At 35.7% G+C, this 24,431-nt stretch overlaps 1 protein-coding gene across 2 annotated transcripts; it reads left to right on the forward strand.

Moving 5' to 3' along the window:
- Positions 1-547: 547 nt before the first annotated feature.
- On the forward strand, positions 548-16,665 carry LOC135205408 (zinc finger protein OZF-like). Of its 2 annotated transcripts, none has more exons than XM_064235935.1 (2): positions 548-660; positions 4,823-16,665. In XM_064235935.1, exon 2 carries the CDS (start codon positions 5,565-5,567, stop codon positions 6,819-6,821), a length of 1,257 nt encoding a protein of 418 aa, XP_064092005.1. In that variant the 5' UTR covers positions 548-660; positions 4,823-5,564; the 3' UTR covers positions 6,822-16,665. The 2 variants fall into 2 exon arrangements, with proteins under 2 accessions (XP_064092005.1, XP_064092004.1); XM_064235934.1 differs by lacking the exon at positions 548-660 and adding an exon at positions 672-1,045.
- Positions 16,666-24,431: the final 7,766 nt, after the last annotated feature.

Below are 24,431 nucleotides of genomic sequence, written 5' to 3' on the forward strand. Positions count from 1 at the left end.
TAATGTTGTGTTGTGTTTAAATGTAATATAGGACTGAGTCTGAACTACAGTAATTTATATATGTTAGTCTGTCTTAGTGTGAATAAATCTTTTGTTTCCACTATTGTATATGTTTATACTATCATCATTGTATCCTGTATACGGTGTGGCCAGTAAACTTATCTACCTATCTATCTACACTACAGCCCTCCACAGGGATAATCCCCTCTCTGGCGGGCTCTTGTCCGTTTTTAAATAGGCTGCTTTTTATATTTCATAATTATTTTTTAGTGTTTTCTCAACAGCGTCGTGGCTCCTGCAGAATAGGAGAGTATCGCAACTGTCTGAGGAGAATCCTACATGAGTTTATAAGAACAAAATTTTCTCTAGGCTCAGTCAGTTATGTTAAAAAAATTTCACTGATTTCAATTTCAAAAATATACATATTTTTCATTAGTGCATACACTTATCTAAAATGAAGATGGCACTGATCTCAAGAAAAGATAACAATGAGATCCGTACGTGTGCATATTTAACTGGAAAGGGTGGAGAAGAAGAAGAAGAAGAAGGGGTGCAGTCCTATTCCAAAGTCGCTAACTTAACATAACCTGAGGAAAGGTAGAGCTACAATCACTCAAAGCTTACCTGTGGTATTGTCTACAGCAATTAAATCACAACATCGTAAGCTGTCATATTTGTCATATTCAAATGTGATAAGATTAGAATAGTTACGCAAACTTTTCGATTTAGTTATATATAATGAGAGACTAATACATTCTATTAAGAACTCGAGGGAAATAATAGGACTGCAGTGTCGAGAACATCGCCCTTGATTGGAAAGCGTTAGGCTTATTTTTTTGGCTTCGAATCTTGAAAGTGAAGGAGGCCTTGACAGTGGACAGGCATTATATTTATTTATGGAGAACATCAATCGCCCAGTCCTGTGAGCTTGATTAGTTTGGAAATAAATAGCAAAGTTATAAGGACCTTTATCTTTACGTAGTAAACCATCAGGGAACATCAATTGCAAGGTACCCTTATCGGGTAAGGTGACCCAATATTTTCGGTAAGTTGGTATCTGTACTTGGTCAATTTTTGATAAGTTGGCAGCTTCTCCTAACCAATAGCTGACCAATGGTTCTCTCTAAACTTGGAGATGGCTAGTCGGTTAATCTACATCGGTTCAACATAAATGCTTAGGTACCTACTACAGAATGATAACAAAAGTAGCAACACTAGGTACCTAGGTAGTAACTAGCTTGTACAAATTACTAGGCAAGTAGTCAACAAATCAAAAGGCCAGGCCTACGATATTCTACTAGGTACCACAAGTACTGTCACATATCCCTCCTTAGCCTAGCCTCAATGAAAAATAACAGCAATAATAGGCTCTATTAGCATAACTAAGGTAGTATCATTTAATAGTAAAATGGAAATTTGTCTACTTAGGTAGTACTAGCCTACTTTGATCTAGCCTATTTAGGAATACCTATATTTGCTAACCTACATAAATGGTAACTTTGATCAAAGTCTACCTAGTACCTAGGCTATATCCATTCTAGAATGGGGTAACTGTTTTTATCTGATTTTTATGAATTTTATATTCATTTTTACCATTAGGGTATCAAATGATAACCTAATGGGGTAGGTCCTCTACTTCCCCCATCAGTAACATGTGTTTTTGGTTTGGGCAAGGAATGAAAAGGGGTGAAAGACAAGGCTATACAGTAATGTAATAGGGTAAAAAACCGCATGGTACAGGGGTGGACCATGTACGATCAATGTGTACAACCCCAAGAAAAGTACATTGTAACGCGTCCTGACACCGGAGTAGAGGTCTTTAGCTCCGTTTCTCACCAACAACAAGTCGCGTCTGATGCCCATCTCCGATGTCAGGACGCGTTATAATGTACTTTTTTTGGGGTTGTACACATTGATCGTACATGGTCCACCCCTGTACCGTGCGGTTTTTTACCCTAGTACCCAACCTAACCTAAAATAATTGAGGATGCCAGGTCCTAGTACCTTACTTAGCCTAACTTCTCAATTGCCATCTTCAGTTAGGTCCTATAAAGCATCACATTAGCTGAAGGCTGTTGACGATAGCACACTGAAACAGCCTCATCCAATTCCTTGTACCATGCTGGGACATTGCTTTCCGCTCAATCCTCTTACCTGAAATTAAGAAAAATATCACATGGGATGAAGTACGATGCTGTATGACCGCTTACTATGTAGTACATCCAATCATTCTTTCTTTCCTGGGATGAAATGAGATGCAAATTAAAAACTGCACATTAAGATCAGTATTACTGAACAATCGTCAAGTACACCTTACACTAAGCAGCTAGCAACCATACTGTATTTGTAGATCTTAGTTTGTACATACATTACTAAAACATCATCCTGTGTTTTTTTGGCATTGTTTGAAAGATATAACCTAGATGTAAAAAAATACATGCTAATGCAATAGCCTGGTGGATAACTGAAACTACTACGTACTTTAACTTTTCTTAACACGTGTAACCTTTTTACTGATCTCAATCTTTAACTGGCTTACTGTACTTGTTCACCATCCAGCTCAAAAGGAAGCTCCTCATCTTTTGCCTGCCCAATCCAGACCCACGGGCTGCTCTAGTGCCTCAGTGGCGTGGTCGTTATGGTGTTGGCGTGCCACCTCGGTGGCCGCGAGTTCGATTCTTGGGCATTCCGTTTAGGGGTGAGAGATATGTAATTCTGGTGATAGAAATACACACTCAACGTGGTTTGGATGTCACTTTAAGCCATTGGTCCCGTTGCTGAATAACCACTGGTTCCATGCAATGTAAAAGTACCATACAAACAAACAAACATGGGCTGCTCTGGAGACAGTAAGATGTGTTTTTGTTGGATTGTTGGTTACTACAAGAACAGATGTGCAAGCTCTGTGATGTATTACTATATAATTAACTACACTGAGGACATGCTGATCCCTCCTTTTAGGTCTACATGTGTAGCAGTCTTGTGAGATTGAATTTAGGCTGAAGGCCAAGCACTGGGACCTATAAGGCCATTCAGCTCTGAAAGGGAAACTGCGAGTAGAAAGGTTAGAAAGTTGTAAAAGGAGGAAAACCTCACAGTTGCACCACGCAACAATTGATAGGAGAGGGTGGAAAGATAGATATAAGGAAGAATAAAGATAGATATAAGGAAGAATATCAATGGAGGTACAGTGAAAGGAATGAAAAGGGGTTGTAGCCAGGGGCTGAATGGACGCTGCAAAGAACCTTAAGTAATGCATACAGTGGACCACATGAGGTGCACTGATGGCACTACCACCCTGTTGGGGTGTAGTAGTCTTTTCTTATCTTTCTAGTATCTTTGCTCAGAAGTTATCGTCCTATGAACTTACTTTGATATTGATCTCTTAATTGGCCTCAAAGGGATTCATACCCAGATCTCCTGTTCTTCCTGTTTTAGCATACTGTTAGGGAACTGCCGTGGACAAAGTTTTATGAGAAGGTGGAATTTCAGTTCTTGAACCTTGAATTTACATTAGGAATTTGGTTTGTTGGAAACAAATGAAGTTTTGTAAAGAATTTGATCTGCAGTACAAACTCATTACGTACCTACACAATGATAATTTATGCTTTCAGACCCTGCAGTTTATCACAGCTCATGGGATCAGATGGCACAAATACTGTAGTACTGACTTTCACGTTTTTGGGACCTGGGGATCAACCCTAGTATATACAGTATTACTGGCTAACTGCCTCCTCTCCCCTTTCTCTTTTTCTGGTTTTGTTTGTTTTGGGGTTGTATGATTATTACATAGACTTGGACCATTGATGTATGGTCTCTTGTTTGTCATATTTCCTAAGTTGTATTTTAACAGATATCAATATGCAGTAAATGTGCCTGCTGTCAAACTCCTCAGTTCCAGAGGTCCTTTAGTCCTCACACCAATGGACTGTGGAGCAGTCTCCTCGATGATGCTGTGCAATTGGAACCCCAGAAGTTCAATTAGGAGCTGCAGTGCTTTACTCTTCTTTGTGTGTATTTCCTATTATCTTCTGTTACTTCTTTCAAACAAACATCTTATTCTTAGCTTGAATTGCAAGTAGTGTTGAAAATAGTTATGTACAGGGTTAAAAGTGACAAGGATACGGAGCAGTATCCGCAAGTCTCTCCTAGTCATTTTTAATCCTGTACATAAATATTTTTAACACTACTGTGGCTTTTAATTCTCAATACATATGTATACCTTGTTACAGAGATTCAAAGGTTCAAGAACAATAATAATAATATGTAATGATAATAATAATAATAGGTACAATTTCCACTGGCATATCCCATATCCTTTTTATTTCTATTTTCAGGTCTTGATACTTATCCATTTTTTCCCTTTCTTTCTCTTCAACTCTGGTGTCCCATGGTATTGCGACATCAATGAGTGATACTTTCTTCTTGATTTTGTCAATCAACGTCACTGACGTTTGGTCTATTTGCACGTATCACCCAATCTGTTCTGATACCATAGTCCCAGAGCATCTTTGCCTGATCGTTTTCTACCACTCCTTCAGGTTGGTACTTGTACCACTTATTACTGCAAGGTAGCTGGTGTTTTTTGCACAGGCTCCAGTCAAATTTGAGGACTGTGATAGACAAGAAAAAATTAATAATAATAATATAATAATAAGTAGTAGTAGTAGTAACTGTAACTGGTTTATATGAAAACATTTATTTTGTTTTGAAAAGTTAAATATCCTGAAACATTTATATATTTTTATTCATAATTTCTGTAGACTGGCTGATAGTTTTTCAGGTATCTTTTTTCATTTGTTTTTTGTATTCTTAATTTCAGGATAAATCAAACATTAGAATCGTTTTTTACATCAAGTACCATCAACAATTGGATCAGAAGACGAGTACCAGTGAGTTCTACATTAGTCTTACAGAATTTGAAGCAATGATATCAGCAGTAAGAAAAAGAGAAGTATAAAATTACTTTACATCTGAAATGTTAATTCTGTATACGTACTATATTTAAAATTTTAATGTACTGTGATTTTAATTTGCTCCCGAGTCCCTTGATAGTCATTTAAATAATGAAAAAGGCAGTTTGTGTTTTATATTAAAAGACTGAAATGAATGATAAAGAATTTAAGGTAATTTACTCAACCATGAACATGGAATATGTATAGTATACAGCTTTGAAGATTGTATGACCACAGGGTCTGTCAGTTGTAATTATATTTTTTATAAGATTCTTAATTGTAAACTTACTTCCATGGTTTTGACTTAAATGTTAGAAAGTTCATTTGAAGCATTTGTGAGTGCTGTGAAGATTTATGAAGAGAAGCTGCTTTTCTTGTATCTTTGAATTTTGAAAAAGAATGAATTCATGAGTTGAAGATTTGCAAAGATGGTTCACTCATGCAAGAAAGATATGAAGGGGTTTCATGAGGTAAGGCCAGTGTATTACTTGAAAATCTTCTGAAAATGGTGATTTCATGAAGGAAATGTAGATTATAAGCTAATTTCCCACTTTCATTGTGAGTGGAAATTTTTAGGGAGGCTAAAGTGTCTGAAGACAGGAGGCAAAGATGGAATCAAAACTTAATCCTGAACTCCCTGTGAAGGAAGAAGGGAAATGCCCATTGTCACCTTCTTTGATTAAGCAGGAAAAAAATGACTTGTTTGGTGATCAAAGTTCAGCTGCCAATGATTGCTTTGTGTTTGTAGAACCGTCTATTGTAATAAAGACAGAGCTAGAAACGTTTAGTGCTGAAGAAGATGACAAAAAATGTCCGAGCAAAATTGATTCCGTAGAAAGTGAGAGAGACTTTTCAGACAGTGATGAAAATTGTAGAAAAGAAGTTATGCTGGAAGGAGATGTTAATTCACCAACAGACATTTGTCAAGTGAGCTTTTCTTCCCCAGAGGAAAGTGTGTCTGAGGATGTTTGTCTCAATACCCCTGAAACAATGGGTTCTGAAGACTCTGAGTTTAGGTGCACAGTTTGTGAAAAATCCTTTTCAGCGTTTGGTCCTTTTGCAGACCACATTAAAGGTCATACAGACAGCAACCCATTAACTTGCAATGTGTGTGGAGAGGCTTTTTCAGAAATAGGTCAGTTTGCAGCGCACATGAAAGTTCACACAGAAAGCAATTCTTTAACCTGCAATGTGTGTAGAAAAGTCTTTACCCTGAAATATGAGTTCACAATTCACATGCGAACTCATACTGGAAAGAGACCTTACATCTGCCCTGAATGTGGAAGTGGATTCTGGAAAAGAGGTCAGCTCAATGCTCACCGGAAAATTCATACGGGGGAAAAGACGTTCGTCTGCATAGAATGTGGAAGAGGATTTTATAAGAAGGATCATCTTAGCAACCACATAAGGACACATACAGGAGAGAGACCATTCCCTTGCCCAGAGTGTGGAAGAGCTTTTGGTACAAGAGATCATCTTAAAGTTCACATGAAAATTCATACTGGAGAAAAGCCATTCTCTTGCACAGAATGTGGGAGAGCCTTTTATAAGAAAGATCATTTGAGCACTCACATGAGGGTTCATACAGGAGAGAAGCCATTCCTATGCAGTGAATGTGGAGGAAAATTTTCTACAAGAGGTCATCTTAATGCACATATGAGAATTCATACAGGCGAGAAGCCATATGCCTGTACATTGTGTGGAAAAGCATTTTCTGAAAAGAGTAAACTCACACTTCACATAAGAATTCACACAGGAGAAAGGCCGTACCTTTGCAGTGAATGTGGAAAATCATTTACTCAAAAATATAAGCATACTGTTCATATGAAAGCTCATGCAGAAGAAGCCTTGAGGTCACAGACTTGAGAAGCTGTGTAGAAAATAGCAAGAAAATTTATTTTTTATATTCTGATAGAATTCATGCAAATTGAATGTGGGGAAAGATTCTCAGAAAAAAGTCTAAAGCAAATGAAAATTACAGAGTGAATAGTGTTACGTTTGGACCTGCTCTCCTGCCCATGATTTGGGAGATTATCTTAAAAATATTTTGTTATGAGTAGTGTACTTACAAGTCACCTAAGAAATCAAGAAGATAGGGAGCAATTGTTCTACATTGAATTTAGATAATTGTTCTTTCAGGAATGTAGACCAGTAAATCACACAGTAATTCATTCAGACAAGAAGCCATGGAAGCTGTTATTGTATGATATATGGAAAGCATTCTTTCAAAGGTGCAGCATATAATTTTTCATTCTCACCAAGTACACATGGCAATATTGAATGGGGATATGCACAGTACTTTTGAAAATTTCTAATAATAAGTCATTAGTTACAAAACTAAGAACAAGTGTTGTCTCGAAAAGAACATTGTAATTCTCATTCGTATATGTCAAATTGTGTTTACTAAAGGTAAGAAAATTGTTTACCAGAAATCTAAGGAGGAACATACTATATATAAACATCCATGATAGAAAAATGTGGGGAAAAGTTTTCACACAATGTGGTTTTTACTTGAAACAACCAGTGCTTTTCATAGTTGAAGTGCCAGTGATCCCCTCCTATGTAAAGAGAATTTGTCACTCATGTCCTTTTACAAGAGAAAATGGCCTGCAAATATTGTGTTGTTTTAGTTGTTGAGAATTTGCTGTGTCTTTGTGCACTTAATAACATCAGTAGAAGTAAATCTGATGTATAATGAATGGGAAAATGCCTCATGTAAGCTGAACATCATTGAAATGTACAGTAAAAATGGTTTCTTTTTAGAGAACTTGGCCTGCAATGATTGTTTTAACTGTTCAGGATGGATTTGTTCTGTCTTGAGTATGAGTTTTTCATTTCCCCCCAATACCAAAAAGTTTGTAGTGCCAAGTTCTACCTCATAACATGGACCAAATATTGTAAACCCAAATACAAGACCCTATTTGAAGTAACATATATAGCCTGAGTTCCTAGTTGTTGCATGTACAGTATACTTCTGATATTGTTTTTTTCATTTTACCCATTTCATCAAGTTTGATCAGTTAGTCATGGTGAACAGAATTCTGAAAATATCAGGTTAGATCTTATGTTAAAGTTTGTCAAAAAGTACTATGTAGAGAGTGCAATGTAATTGGAAGGTAATATCTTCTGAAAATGCTTATTGTGATACTACAAGTTATTTTTGTAATGTTACAGGTGTCATTCTAAAATAAGTTTTAAGTTATGACAATGTAGAATAGTCTTGGTTCATATTTAATAAATACTAATGTAAAGTACAGCTAAGAGGTTTGTTCCATCAAAAGTAAACAATGTCTGTAATGGATGATTTCCTCCTTTTGAAATAGTTTACAATTTCTGTGATGCAATCTTGCATATTTATCATAAAGTAAACTGAAGCAGTGATATTTCAGTATTGTATCTGGGTGTTTGCAAAATTTATTTCCACTCTTCTGGAATTATGTATGGCATAGGAATTTGTTAAGTATATACTGAAATGTGACTAAAATGGTTCTGTTTCTTGTTGAATGTGTAGATGCTTATGTTAATATTTTTTGGAGTTCCTAAGATTTGAATGACATCAGTAGAAGCAGGGTAAATATGAAGAATAATGAATGGGAAAATGTCTCATGTAAACTGAAGATCATTGATTGTTACTGATTGATTGAAAATTTCTAGTAAAAATTGTTTCTGAAACAGGGATAACTTTTGAAGTTCATATAACCCCTGATAACTTGGTGAAATGTATTACTTCAGGTACAGAAACAGAATTCAGTTACAATAACTGAATTAGTGGATGACATTATTAGATTGTGAACTTGGTGCCAACAGATGTTTTAAGTGTGGGTTATTGAAATGTATATTGTGTTGCATGCTTAATCATACACTGCTGTCTTTATCATATTACTTGATACTAATTATAAATAACATGGCTGTGGGTTTGCAGTGTAGGTACCTTATAGTTTGTTGTTAAAATATTATTGGTGCGAGTTATGAGTTAGGCATGTGTTTTTACCATAAATCTGAAGTACCTGTGCAGCACTGTTATTATAACCATAATTGGTTGGTGATCCTTTATTTTGTACATTACAGTATATTTCATAGGAATTTATTACACATTTTTTTTTAAATACAAAGACTCTTGGAATGGGCAGTCCAACCCTTATCTAGCTCTTGCCTAATGGATGCAGTAAAAAACAAGTAAAAATGTTTCTTAGTCTCTTTGATGCAATAGAATTTTCTGTATAGCGTATAATGGTATGAAACTCTCAGCCATGGCCGATGAAACTCTCGGCTGCAGCCCACGAAAATTTCTGCAGCAATTTGGTATGTCATACTAATTTGCAGCCCTCTAGCCTTGGTAGTTTTTAAGAGCTGAGGGCAGACAGACAGACAAAAAACCATCTCAATAGTTTTCTTTTACAGAAAACTAAAGCCAGTAGGACCCTTGACCATAAAGGGAAAAAAAAAAAGGATGGAGTAACTTGAACACCTAGAGGATTAATTACCCTTTCTGTCAAACCAAGCGTAAAAAAAACACCCAGAATATAGAAAAAGCTGAATGATAGAATACAAGATATGGATATGTATTGTTTTGGAGTCCTGTATCTACAACAATTTACTGGATCCATTTATAGATATGTTGCCAAGACCAGAACTAATGGACATAGTCAGAACTAATGGACAAAGTAGAGGCAATTTGATATTAGTAATTTGATGTGTGATTAACCTAGGATTGTTGGGAGGTGAAGAAGAATATATATTGGGATTAAGTGCTGGAAAGTGTTTTGGCAAAAAGACATGGTTGGAAAGATCATTAATAAAGAGAGGAGAGTTGTAGCCGAGAGTACAGAGCCCTGTCAGGCACTACTGGAAGCAGAATTAACATTCAAACTAACAATGTATGGACAGATCTGAAGTAAAATTATTTCATTTTAGTAAAAGATACAGTATCACCCCAGTTTGCAGAGGGTTAATATTTTGGTAATGCAACTTTACCAGAATACATATTGTGAGTTTTAATACATATTTTCCCTATGAAGGCAAGAGGTAGATGTTACATATATCAAAATTATACTGTCCTGTATTCAGGATTGGTAAAAACAGGTAAATTTTTAAAAATAATACATGTGCTAATAGCGTACGTATTGTAATTTCATGCCCTGCTGTGTGACTGGGTTATGTTTATCAGAAATTGATGGTAAGGTGATTGATTGCTTTTAAAGCTTGATGGGGATACGTATATTCCTCACCATTCTGAAATGTAAATAATAGCTCACAGAAGAGGTCTCCAACAATAATAGAAAAACACTGCTGCACAAAAATAATACTGTATATTAAAGAAGATTAGTACTACATATATACACTACGCTGCATAATATGCTATTTTAACTTTAGTCAGTCCTGAAAATATAGTACAAAAGCTATATCTGCCATAATATTTTTTTTTTGTGTAAATTAAAAATGATTAAACAGGTTTTTAAAATTTTTATTTGCAATACTGCTTACAATATTAGTCAGTTGAGAAAAAATATTCTAAATAGAAGCAACTAAGATGGGCTTAAGGCAAATGTTTACATATGCCTGTGTGGATGAAGCAAAATGTTTTTCTAATTACTCATTTGGGATTTTGAAGATCCATCCCAGACAGGTAAATGCATACATAGCTATCTGGGAAAGAGGCCACCACCATAAGAAACAAGATTTTTAGCTCTGTGGTCTGATTAAGCTATTTTCACATGTAGGGAGCTACCCACATGAGTGCTGTGTCTGTAAAATCTGTTTATTCATTGGTGTCTGTATGGATTTATATCATTCTTCCAAGTTGTTCTTTTATATAGTAATCTGAGACCACAAGTCTGATTTCTAGACTACCACTGTTTCACACAAGGATTAACTTTCAAATAAGGGGAAGGCAAATTTAAGAGAATTACCATTAAGTTGGAAGAAACCAAAGGGAATAAATGAAAAGTAAAAGGCAGAAAGCAATGAAGCTGTGCCAAGAGTTGGAATTCCAACTAATAGAGATAGTTTCTTAGCTAGGTCTGTATTATATACTACTTGAATTTGACTCATATATTAGTATTTATTAGTGCAACACTGTGAAAGGGAACCTTGTATGTATTTAGTAGCATTAAGATAAAAAAAGATTGGGAAATTTGTCTTAAATCCCTGAATTACTTGAGGTTATACCTGTTTATGTCAAAGATAATGCTCATAGGTAGGATATATTTTGATACTGAGTGTGCAAGTGATTTCAATAAATGATTATGATGTGTGGACAGTGTTGTAAATACATACCTGTAATACTGAATTACACAAATTTTTTGTGCATTTCTTTATTAATACTGTCTTATCATAAGAAGCAAGTAAGTACTAATTATGATTGTGTTATTCTGTTAGTTGTGCATATATTTTTAAGAGAGAGTAACTTCTGTTTCTGATTGAAATGTGCTGCTTTTGTTTTGCATCCAATTACATAAGGTGTTTTGTTTTATTCTGGTAAAGCTGTACATTACTTGTGTAAATATAACGGTTACTGTATTTAATATGTATGTTTTTCATTAAATTTTATGTAAAGTTTATTATTACTAAACATTAACGTTTCATGGTTGTCCCATTAGTAAATCTCTTGTTTTTACTCTGTAATTATAGGCATATCAAAAAATGGGCTCAATCAAGCTGTATTAATAGATGCCACCATATTTATTTTAGTGATTTTTGCTCTGCTACTACTGCTATATGTCTAGATAGTTCCTAAGTTGCTTTGATGCATAATCATGTTTTATAATTTGGCAACATATAGCATGTTCATTATATTTTCACTGGCTGTCTCTTACAAACAATTTATGGGGGGAATAAAACTACTTTTCCCACATTGCAACTATAAGTTCTCATACCTTATATATGTAATTTAATAAAAACTCAGGCATCCTATCCCATATCTTGCATAGTGGACAAAAATAATGACTAAAAAAGTACTAATACTGCTAATAGCAAAAGTGAACAAAAGTTTTTTCAGCTGTTGAACTTCAAACAAACCTCATTTTCGTGCCTCACTTTGATCAAAATTTGCTTTACATATCTGGTTTCATTAGTTTGTTAAATATTTTTGTTACATTTTGAACTATATGTTAAAAGCAGCCATCTCCCAGTTGTTGGATTAGCAAATCAATGTAAGAAAAGACTTGTAGATAGGATTATTGTATAAGCATATCTAACCATTTCTGATATACATTTTATATTAACATTGTTGCCTATGTTAATTTCAGTGATAAATATTTTTAAATACCTGCACAGTAAGTAAATATGACAAATTTGGAGAGTAAGTTGAGGATATTAAAATGACAAAAATCATAGCACCAGAGACATGAAGAGAAACATTGCTTTTGTGCTAAGACACTTCACAATGCTAAAGAAATACGTGGAAATTGGTGCTCAAACAGTGACAAATGAAGTATATACCGAAGAGGTTTGGTTGTACGATTAGAATAGTTGAATGTACAGAAAAGTTTTATTAATCAGAGCAGTTTGCAAAGAAGTCAAGGTTAAATGGATTGAAAAATATATATGTATGTATAATTGTGGTTCACTGATTAACTTAACATGTCAGCTACTGAAATCTTTACTGTTGTGATCTATTGGTGGAAGAACGTGCAATCAATTTTTTTAATTCCAAGTGATTTTTTTTTTATCTGAAAGTGGCACATTCTGTGGAATACATGGTGAATCAGCTAAAGCATGTAAAATAGCGCTATGACAGCTGGTGTTGTTATTTTATTTACTACTGTATATTAGTTATACAGTTCTTATAGTTTTAAGTAAGGCAACCAAGCCTATTTTCTATACTGCCATCAGGCATGTCACAAGAACTACCCTTGTTGTGCCAATGCCTCATTCACAAAGAATGTTATTTTGGTTCTCAAAGCCGTAGTTAGGCGAGTTGTTTTTCTTAATCTCTTCTTGGTATCCTGAATATTGGTAGACTTACTGTAATCCCTAAGTCTTGTATGCGTTTGCTTCTTTTAACCAGTCTTGTGAGTCTCATTGACTTATGTTGCTATCAACTAAAATAAGTTGAAGCTAAATGTGATCATTCTAACTACAGTATAGCTTGTACATTTGTAACTAAGCAAAGCATTACTTTTTCTATTTGTGAATATTATTCCCATAAAAGAAGGTTCTGTACTCAATGAAGAAAGTATGTCACTGACGCCATACTACTTAATTTCTTTGCATGTCATTAGGGTAGGAATTTTAATTGAAAACATGATTTCAGAGTCATAAAACTGGGTCAGGCTTCAAGTCAGTGTAGCAATGACTTCCTGTTGTAGATTATTTTTATTATATTATTGGAGAACAAATCCCCAATTATATGTATACATATATTTAAAGATAAATCTGTACGGATTTATCTTTAAATACGTGTAAATATACATAACTGTGGGTTATGCTATGAGTATTTTTTATTATTATTATTGATTTTTGTAGGTTACTGCATTCTACAGCATAATGCCGATGTTTGTCATACCTGAAGAGGAGAGCATGTTACAAAATTGGAAAATAAACTTGGAAATAAACTTTCTGATGAATACACTATATTATCAGTTACAGAGTATGAAAGATGAACTCCCGATTTCAGTTACCATCGTATTCTGTAACTGATGTATTGTATTCAACGGAAATAAAACTGTTCAGTTTTCCAAGCTGCTTTCCTCTCCAAGTATTACAAACATTGGTGTTACTTGCAGAATGCAGCAACCTAGAAAAATCAATTATCGAAAAAATAGAGAAAACACTATACATGCCAAATGACGCTGATGCTGCTATCACCTTCAACACCACATGTTGAAAATGGGGTCTAATACCCATTATTATTATTAATTAAAGGTATATTAGTAAGCTCCAATTTTTCATGTTTAAAAGATCCCTCCCTACTGACCAAACCTATAAGAATTTCACTTGTTGCTATGGTTAAATGACATAGTTATGTATAGTGTATTATTATCATAAATTACTTAGTTTATTAGATATCTTGAGTTACACCTTGCCCATTGTTTTTATTACGAAAGATGAAATGAAAATGAGCAAGTTAAAGTTACAAAAAAATGAAAATGAGCAAGTTAAGGTTACAAAATTTGAAAGAGAGGGAAAATTTAAAGCCAAAACAGCATTGTACCTGAAGGAGAGGGAGCACTAAGACCTTACCATCTATGGTGGGCTACACATGACCCCCATAGCAGGAACAGAATAGTTTTCCTCTAGCCTCACTCCTTGGTGGGCATAATGGGTTAAGTACACTGCTGAAATTTTCCTTTTGCTCCTAGGGTAACACAAACCATCACCTTTTATGCGAAAGTATTCCTCAGCACAAGGTGGAATCAGTTCTTGAGACTTGGTAACAAGGTAGTTAACTGGTGGTAGGTGGATGAGTGGCTACCCCCTCCCCAACCCCACATACCTGCTTTCATCAAATACTTTTTCTTTTGGGGTCAGATGGGATAAGATGTCTTTCTGTGCTCTGACAGACCATCAGGTTGAAACTTCTTTCCTTGTTTTTAATTACTATAAGTATCGTATTTGTGTGTTTTGTTCAACATGAATTTCAGCAAAAAAATTATGTGAAGGATGTAAGTGGGTGTATGTATGGACACTTTGTGTCCTTGGTGGTGCTGTAAATACTGTTCTTCTGTATTGTTGCTAGGATTGTGCTGGGTGGTGTCTCTTGTTGTGGAGAGCTTCAGCAGCAGCAGCAGGAGGCCAAAAGATGTTTGTCTGTGTTTTTGAAGAGATTACTTCAGATTTGACCATGTCAAATGTTTTAGGCTACATGCCAGACAACTCGCCCCACTATCACTCCCTCATATCAGCAGCTTTGTTGGGTTGCTGACAGACTTGCTTGGCATTCCGAGAGACATGTCTTTCGGTGCTTTCTGTTAAGGAACTCAGTGCTGTTGAGACTCCTGTAGCAATTGTTTTATCTTTGGGAACACTCCTGCAGTATTGAGTACTGTTTAGACCTTTCTCCTCTAGCACTGCTTCCAGCTCTGACATATCGTCTGTGTATTTTTTTGCTTAGGACTACCTTCTTGCTTCTCCTTATTGTGCATGTGCAGAAGAAGTTAATACTCAATAAGCTGCCACAGTAAGATGCAGCAGGGTATTGTGTCAATCTGTATGCATGTGGCCATGCAAACCTTTAGGTGGTGCCTGGTTTGCCCAGAACTCCCACTGTATAATAATATGATCCCAAGGCTTGTGCTTGCAACAGCGAGTTCATGCAAGTCTTTCTAGGACAAAAAAGAATCTTCTCTAAGGTACTCAGATGGCACAAAGCTTGAGACTAAATGGGCGAGTGATTGGCTGTCTCTTCCTTTTCCTTCCTCTGCAAGGCATCAGTCAGGTTGAATATGTACTGGAAGGGCCACAATACACACACTTTACAATCCAACATCCTGTTTTTAAACTTGGCCAGTAAGGTTACCCCTTCTACTCAGTCTTTTAAACAAGGTAGGTAAATGAGTGGTAAAGTTGTTATCTGAACCCATCAATTTATGACTGACTGAGATACTAGCTGCCTTCTGATCTGTGCTACTCTAAATTTAGGGCAGCACTTGGTTCTTCAAGTTTTTCTAGAGCGAGAGTTCAGATACATCTCACATCGGATCAGGGCACTATCAGTCTTGCTTCCTTAAGCCAGATTGTATACAACGTTACAGGGGTCATGACTCCTCTGCTCACAATTGTGACCAGAAGCAGGCATTTCTGGGTAGAGATTCATCCTACCAGTTAGCTGAGGGACCATCCTGCCACCTTAAGAATAGCTTGTATACATAAAAGGCGATAGTTTGCATTCTCATAGGAACAAACCACAAATTTGCATTATTCCTCAGTAGTTTATAAACTTTAGCTTTTTATCAAGTCCCACCTCACCACCTCAATAGTCTATGATGCCGAAGGCAATGACTGCAGGCAAGTGTGGCTTTGCCTCATTCACCTGCTTATGACCAGTCAATCACCTCGCTACCAAGTTTCAGCGACTTTCCAGTTTGCTATTATTTAAAAGACAAAGGCTTGTATACTACTACAGATAATGCAAATTACTTTAACAATGTGTAATGTTTCTCAGCTTGATCTTAGTGCTTCAATTGAAATGTGCAATATTCCTGCCCATCAACAGTAAGCTATCGTTTGTTTTCTGCTTCAGATTTAAAAAAAACATTGTTTCCCGGGCCATTGGAGTTAATCAAATGCTTGGGACACAGCCCCATGTTGTCATTCAATTGTTTTAAATCTGTCTGTGGGACAAGTAGGAATTATAGGTACTCTCAAACATTCGACTTTTTATTTATTTTCAATTTTATTTGTAGAGGATGTATATACCATAAATCAATTATTCAATGTAGCACTTGTTACAGTATTCACAAGTGTTGTATAGGTGAATATTATTTTTTGGAGAAGGCTTGCATTTACTGTAGATACAGTACAATTTATTGTAGATACAGTTTAATCATTTGATTTGCCCTGCAAGATATTTTCACATTTCCCTTTGTGTTACCTTAATGTGTGCCGTAAAGCAGTGAAAATCTCCAAGAAATCATTCGTTAAGTAATTCTTTGTCATTTCATATATTTTATTTTATATCAACATTTACATGTAAACTTTCTTAGCATCCAGTTTTATCAGTTTTTCTTGTAGATTTTATTTTTATTGTAATAAAACCAATAATGGCCAATTTAATTTTAATATCCTAGTTTCTCTTAATTAATTGGTACATCGTACTTTGAATTCATAAATAATTTACAAGGGTTCTAAATTACCGAGTCCCCTGAAGGGTACATGACTGCATGTTTAGTTTAGAAAACTGGGCTATTTTACTCTTACATTTGTATACAGATTGGAACAAGATATAACTATGGTAATTTTTTACTACTACACCTGTTTCCCTTTGACAGTAAATTTTATGATTTTCTATGATTTTTTTTAATGTTTTGAATGAATCTGCCATTCAAAACCAACAGAAATAATTGCTTTATTAGATTACTCTTCAACCCAACCATTAGTCTCGGTCCACTCTGTTGGCAACCGGGAATTATTGGGTGGGGAAACACAGAACACAAGAGACAGTATACATAACAGTTTCGAAGGTCAGATTCATTTAGACCAAATCAAACCTAGCCTTACTTATTCTAACCTAAGATTCTGGGCCTTTACCCAGCCAGTGGCTTTACCGCCCCTGGGCCTACACTTAACTTACTCTAGAGCAATGTATAAGGAAATAAATAAGGTTGTAACATAAACAGACGAATCAAACCTTCAAAACTGTGGTAAATTACTCCTTTTTTTTTCCTCTGTGGTTTCCCAATCAGAGAACTTCCGATTCCCACCAACATGGTCCAAACTGACAGCTGCGGTAGGGGTTTAGTTAAGAAAGAAAAAGAAAAAACTAATGATTTCCTACGGCTCTGAAGGTCGGACTCGTTTAAAATACACGAACCGTTCAAAAAACCAATAAATTTCATCCATGAGAAACTAGTATGATTAGTATTAGTAAATACCATGATTTGCCTTATTACGCAAAAACAACACTGACATCCCTTTGAATGGGATCGTTTCCGGAAAATTAAGGTAATTACTATACTTGAGAATAATTAGTGAAAGATATATACTCCTACGAGATTACAAGCAGACTTTAACTCTTAACTAATGCGAATGTGCCTTATGGGCAAGGTGGTTTTGTCCATTTTATCTTGGGCTAAGATGAGTAGATCAAACTGATAACTTTGTCCTAAATAATTGCTCTAAACTAGATTGGGCCAGCTAAACTTTCTCACTCCTTGCCTACTACTATATTTTCACTTCTGTCACGAATTTGACCCTCAATTGGCAAAACAAACGCTTAGTTCAATATTGATTAGGTTACTCTTAGAAAGTGAAAGACGACATGGTATACTACATTAGCGTAAATATTAATTATATATAGACCTCATACTACGAGGTAGTTTAAGAGACAGTAATAATACAGGTGAAAGCAACGGTGGAACAAGTGTAAGATTCCCTTCCAATGCGCTGTGATTACACGGAAACGGAAAACGTAAACATAACTTATTCTGGTGATAGAAGTTCACTCTCGACGTGGTTCGGAAGTCACGTAAAGCCGTTGGTCCCGTTGCTGAATAACCACTGGTTCCATGCAACGTAAAAACACCATACAAACAAACAATAAACATAACTTACCTAACAGAAAAAATAAAATCAAATTAATACAAGAAGCAATGATAAAACTGCGCGGGAGAAACTTGCCCCCGAAAAAAACTTATAGTACTACAAAATAAGGAAATGAGAACATAGGTTCCCAAGGGTTTAGGGTTTACGTTACGGAAAAAAAAAAAATGCACAAAATGTGGCCCTACTCCGAAATAAAATTTAACGTAAGCTGAAATGAGCATTCTGCTCAGCAAGCGATCATACAGCTGTCACGGGGCAATAGTGCATCAAATTCGGCCAAATCCATTAAGATAGATCCGAAGATTACTACACACACATATATAATGCCAATTTTAGGATCTAATTACAGAACACTAGTATGACCACGGGAAAAGCAAGATGTGGGTTATTGCGAGTTTTCATCAGTGCAAAATAGCGATTTCAGTTATGTACGTAAAACTGCAGTTAATCGAAACACTGAAAGCAGTAAGAAACTGGATAACGCAATTAGCTAGTAACTGCAAGTCAGAGGAATCTAGTAATCGTGAGAGAAGAAAGAAGGAAAAAAAAAAACACGGACAGACTTGCATGGAAATGGAAAAATTTAAGTTCATACACTCCGATTCCCTTCCCCCGCCGCCACACCCCGGCAGAGATATAGACCAACTGGAAGGGCTGCTTTTTTCTCAAGATTAAGTCAATTTGGGTTTCTGAGACAAAACCCGGCTTCATGGCAGCCCTGAAAAAAAAGTAGGAGTCTGACAAAAATAAAATAAAATAAAATAAAATAAAATAATTAAATAATGAAAAAAGTAAGTGATAACCTTCAAGAAGTAGAAGTGCCACAGGGATATAATGTGATATTTCTAATGAGACATTTTAAGCATTTAAATGCATACATGTAGTAACGTTTGAAATTCATATCAAAGAATAATTCAGTAGGTACAAGTAAGCAGTTGTTACTTGGTCCATCATATTAAAGACTTATGTTCTGAAAAGAGTAAAGCCCACCTCTGTCCAAACTAGTAGGGTAACAAGTGGTATTTTTCTAGCTTGCTCTATTTTAAAACTACTTATAAAACAAAAGTTACTAGGTCCTTGCATTTGATTTTACCCATTTTTATTAATTAATTTGATTTAATTACGCAAAATTATCCACTCCAGTTAAATAAGCCTTTGACTAGCATTCAATAATACTCAAGTAATATGCAAAGAAGATATAATCAATCGGATTAAATATCAATAGTGGTTACAAAAATAGAGCCTGCATGGAATGAGCTTCACAATACATCAACATCTGAAACTAAATTACTACAATAATTTGTCAGTCACTGTGATACGCTATCACTCAAGTTTTTTTTTTTTTTCTCCTAGTTTGAAGAAGCAATTTTTAGTTCAGCAGATTATTTCTCCAACTTAGCTCTCTCGGACTCTGAAAGAGTTTGAGCAGCAGCTACTTCTGCAGGATCGATTTTCTTGACGTTTCAACTTCATCTTGTAACTTCCTTCTCTTCTTGAGTTTTAGCTACATTTCTTCTTCTTTTTGTTTTTCTTCATTCTTCTGGTTTTTTTTCTTAGCTATCTTTTCTGCATCTTTCGTGTCTTTGTAATTGCGGTGTGCTCTTTGAAGTGAAAGGATGATCTTGGCAGTGATTGGCACTTGATTCGCTCCTCCTCCGTGTTTACCTGCAACGTATGCCATTTACGGACCTCTCATTCAGGCAACTCCTACTTGGCTGTGACCAAAATCTTGATAAGAAAGAAACCCCTCTCAATTGAGCCTGCTCATGGCTCAATGTCAATGCTGTCTCGACAAGTTTCCCAAGAGTCGATTATTTGGGGATTCCTAGACTGGTGACATTGCTTAGAATATTTTCCCAATATAGAAATCAACTCCTCTGTAACTACTCCATTTGCATACAGCTGCCACTCTTGCATAAAGTTGTCATGCTCTGACAATGGCACAATACAGGGCAATTCACAATCTACATCGCTGATAGATTTTTCAGAAGACTTCTCTCTTCTTATCAATAGATGCAGGCACTGCTGATGGCGAAACTGGTTGCTATTCAACGGTACCCTGCCAACCAAGTACTTTATCATGTCTGGAAATGTTAATTTCACTTTGATTCAGCTTTGAATAAAAAAAAATTACCGTCTTGGTTTCTTCTCCCACTTCGAAGGGTTCCAAAGACATCAGCTTGTCTAGGTTTGGGAGACTGATCTTGCAAAAACCATCTCTCGTCAGTTCTGATAATTCATCATACAATAAGCGAATAGAGGATGGTCAAGAATTTGGTTGGTATACAAGAAAATGCAGTCTAACGATGGTTGAAGGTGTAATCAACGCTGCAAATATTTTCTTGGTACTTACACAAACATTTATATAACATTAGATGACATTCTATATATAAACCTAAAATATCATCACTAATAAAGTGGTTACTCAACAAATCAATAATCGAACACGTAGCTGCACTCAATCAACACATTTCTGTATTCTTATTTCTAATCGTGTTAAACTTTTTGGTAGGAGTTTCCTAAAAAAGAAAAAAGCAGGACCAAGTAGGAGGGGGTCTAAAAAAGTAGGAACACTAGGAGGCCTGCAAAACTAACTTAGATTCCTAACCTAAGCACACTCAGGCTCAAAGATCAGACGAACCGAATTCCCTAGCCATGTTAAACGTGAATTCCAAATCGATGAATTTTATTCCCAAAATCGGGGCCAGAAAGAGATAATCTGGATTTCCTACTCGTAGCTAACTTGGGTTTCTGAGTCAAAACTAACCTGGTTTCGTATTCAAGAGGCAAATAAGGTTTCATAGCCAAAACCAGCTACCTATAGGCCTATACCTACTACTAAGGATGGTAAATCTAGGTAATAACTCCGCGTCCGGCATTTCTTGAAAATTACGGTTTATTATAGTATTTGGGTAGCTTATTAAGAATTTACCGTTATTTATTTTTTTGGTGGGGCAGTTCGACTGTAATTAACCCCAGGGGCTAGTACTAAACACGGCGAAATACATTTGACGTCCCAATCCCTAGTGGCTGCCGTATTCGCGGGAACGTTCCTTGCAGATCGTGTGGAATTATTCCCGAGAATTACCCTAAGGATTAAAAAAAATAATGATCCAGATCTTTTAAACTTAACATTATGCGGTATGTATGAGGTTAATGATGTTCTGATTTCAAAACTAAAATCGTCGCTGCACTTATGTGCCACAACAACATGCTGGAAATGACATGTCAACAGGGAGGAGTATCTTTTGCTAAGAAGCCATTTATCTGCCTAGCACAAAATTATGGGTAAACAAACATCGGTATGCTTTGCTTACCTGTGAAATATTATTCCATTTTCTCTTGATGATTTCCTGTGCTCATTTCTGCAATTATAAACTGCACCGTGTACGTACTATCATGGCAATGAACGAAAAGAATCACGATACACTAAGCGACAACTCAATTTCCGCGGCTCCCGGGCGAGTGTTTTACTCCGAGTACAAGCAGCGCCGCTCTGGTGGCAGTACAGTAAGTTCTAAAACTGAAGCAACAAATTTCAGAGGATTTCGTTCGAAATCCACTAACTGGCAACTACAACTCGTAGCTGAAATTCTTTTTTTCTACAGTGAAATCTCTATCAAGCAAAATAAAGCTAACATATGATGCACAAATATCAAATCTATGATATCTATAACAATCATAAGAAAAAATTACGGTAATAGTAATTATTTTAAAGTATAGTAATTACTTCAAACTATAGAAACGAAACAATTTGAAATTCTCGTTCAGCACAAAATTACCAACATTACCAATGTATATTTCGAGCAAAGTCGAAACAAATATTTAATATCATAGTGTATTATCAATTATTTTAGCGAAGATGCATAAAACCATGCAAGTATCAATAGAATGTAAAGGGAAAATCTCGGCGACATTAAACATAATCAACCATGAATGCACCTAGATTCAATAGAGAAGTTGGGTGTGGTTGGTAGTTCTGATTCTAGCTTCTAGATTCGAGTATAAAACACCATCTCCAAGAAAGGCTCTAACTGCAGCTGCTACTTTCAGGTGACTAGGCCTAGTTCCGGGCACTGCAAGGCTTACAATGCAGGGCCACTGTCTGTTATTTAGGCAAAGATAGAACCTTCAGGACCGATACCAGGACCTGTCCTTGTACCTGGGAAACAGACTTGCTATATAAAAAAAAATAAGAAAGACGGTCGCAAGCAACCAGAACACCCGTAAAATCACCACCTGGTTAAGTAGGGAGACGAAAGACCCCAACCACCCCTCCCCCCCTACCTCTACCTCTACCCATAATACTAACGCCACCTTTTTCACTTCAACCCTTTACCTTAAATCTAAGGATCATATCCCAACCGTGAAATTTAAGACTGAATTTGCGTAAGTGGGCGTTCATAAGGGAGTGATATCACCCAAATTCATATTTCCACGGACAACCAGTAATCAGTTCAATCCAGTCAAGCATTATTGTTTACCAGAAATTTATGAGTTTTTGGATATATATATATATATATATATATATATATATATATACATATACACACACACACACACACACACACACACACACACACACACATATATATATATATATATATATATATATATATATATATATATATATATATATATATATTATATATATATGCAATATAAAAACACTGTATCGTGCTTCTAAGAAATCAATAGAGGGATCCACAGTAATATCCTTGTTTATCTAGATATAATATATTTAGGAAATATATACAAAGCTTCTTTATATATATATATATATATATATATATATATAATATATATATATATATATATAAAGAAGCACCCGAGCATGACCAATAGGCCTAGTGCTCGATTCTTAAAACAGACCTCTGGTTATTCCTGACTTGATAAAAAGGTCCTGAGAGAGAGAGAGAGAGAGAGAGAGAGAGAGAGAGAGAGAGAGAGAGAGAGAGAGAGAGAGAGCATTACAGGAGATACTCGAATTAAAATAATGCTAGCCAAGCATATTCGCGATCCGGATCGTATGGACGAGAATAGTCTCACTTATGCACTGAAAAAAAAAAAAAGTGGAAATCTACGAAACTACTTGTTTGGTGCGACCCAGAACGCAATTCCACATGTAAAAATTTGCACAATTGAGAAAACGATGAAATTATTAGCTAACAAACTGGAAAATATATTTCCTTGATTCTTGAAATAGGCCTAACCATGTAACTAATGCTAAACGCGCATACAACTTGTATTTCGTTTTTTTTTTTTTTTTTTTTTTTAACCAACTTGTTTCGTATTTATATTTCATATAATCAGATGCTAAACTTCTCTGTGCTTTATCAAAAGAAATCATTATAACTTTCGATATAACGCTGTAAAAGTAGAAAGTTAATTTACAAATATTAGGTCAATGCTTATGCACTCGGTTCCTGCTGCCACTCTATGGTGAACACTTGATATCATACTTTAAGAGCCGCAGATGTTTCTTTGGGGAAATCCTTTTTTTCTTTTTTCTTTCATAAACAATTACTGAACTAACATTGATCATTCACTGGGGAAATACTTTCTGCGCTTATACAGTTAATCACTGATTAACAGATAAATAGGATGACAATAATTGGAATAAACTATGCTAACTGGCAACCCAACGAGTTTCTAAAGAAGTACGATCAATTCTGAGATTTGTCGCTCCACTTCTGGAACTTACTGTACAACAAACTACATAGGTCAGTTTACCGATAATATAATTTATTATTGAATCTCGATGATACTACCATGAGAAAGCCGTGTTTTAGCTGACACTTCTTCTATCGAAATATTTTGTTTTTAGTAATCTTAAATACAACAGGGAAAACGTATGAATATTGCAAAAAATTGTTTTTTGAACATCTGTTGATTTTAAAATGAAGACTGCCGAACTTTAATAATTTGCAGTTTTAGCACCAAGAAAAAGATAAATTTCTATATTCATTTGATCTCTTATTAACTTGCTTACAATTGCTTCCCAATCCTGTGCCGCTGATAACTAGATATACTAATTATGTTTCCTATTCAAATACAGATCTCACGCATACTTCAGTTAAGTTGACAGATTGCCCCCATCGTTGAACTACACCCAACACCATATATACCAAATGTCCTTCCGCCGTCCATGTAGGCGCAGCCAGCGGTTCCCGTCAGAATCGATGTCGCCAGCTCTAGCACTGGTCGACCGTCGAGCCAGAGGCCGTTCTCGACTCCCAGCCAATAGGTTGTTCCTGAGGACGCAGAGGTTAC

The sequence above is a fragment of the Macrobrachium nipponense genome, chromosome 24, assembly GCF_015104395.2.
Source record: "Macrobrachium nipponense isolate FS-2020 chromosome 24, ASM1510439v2, whole genome shotgun sequence".
Classification (NCBI taxonomy): domain Eukaryota; kingdom Metazoa; phylum Arthropoda; class Malacostraca; order Decapoda; family Palaemonidae; genus Macrobrachium; species Macrobrachium nipponense.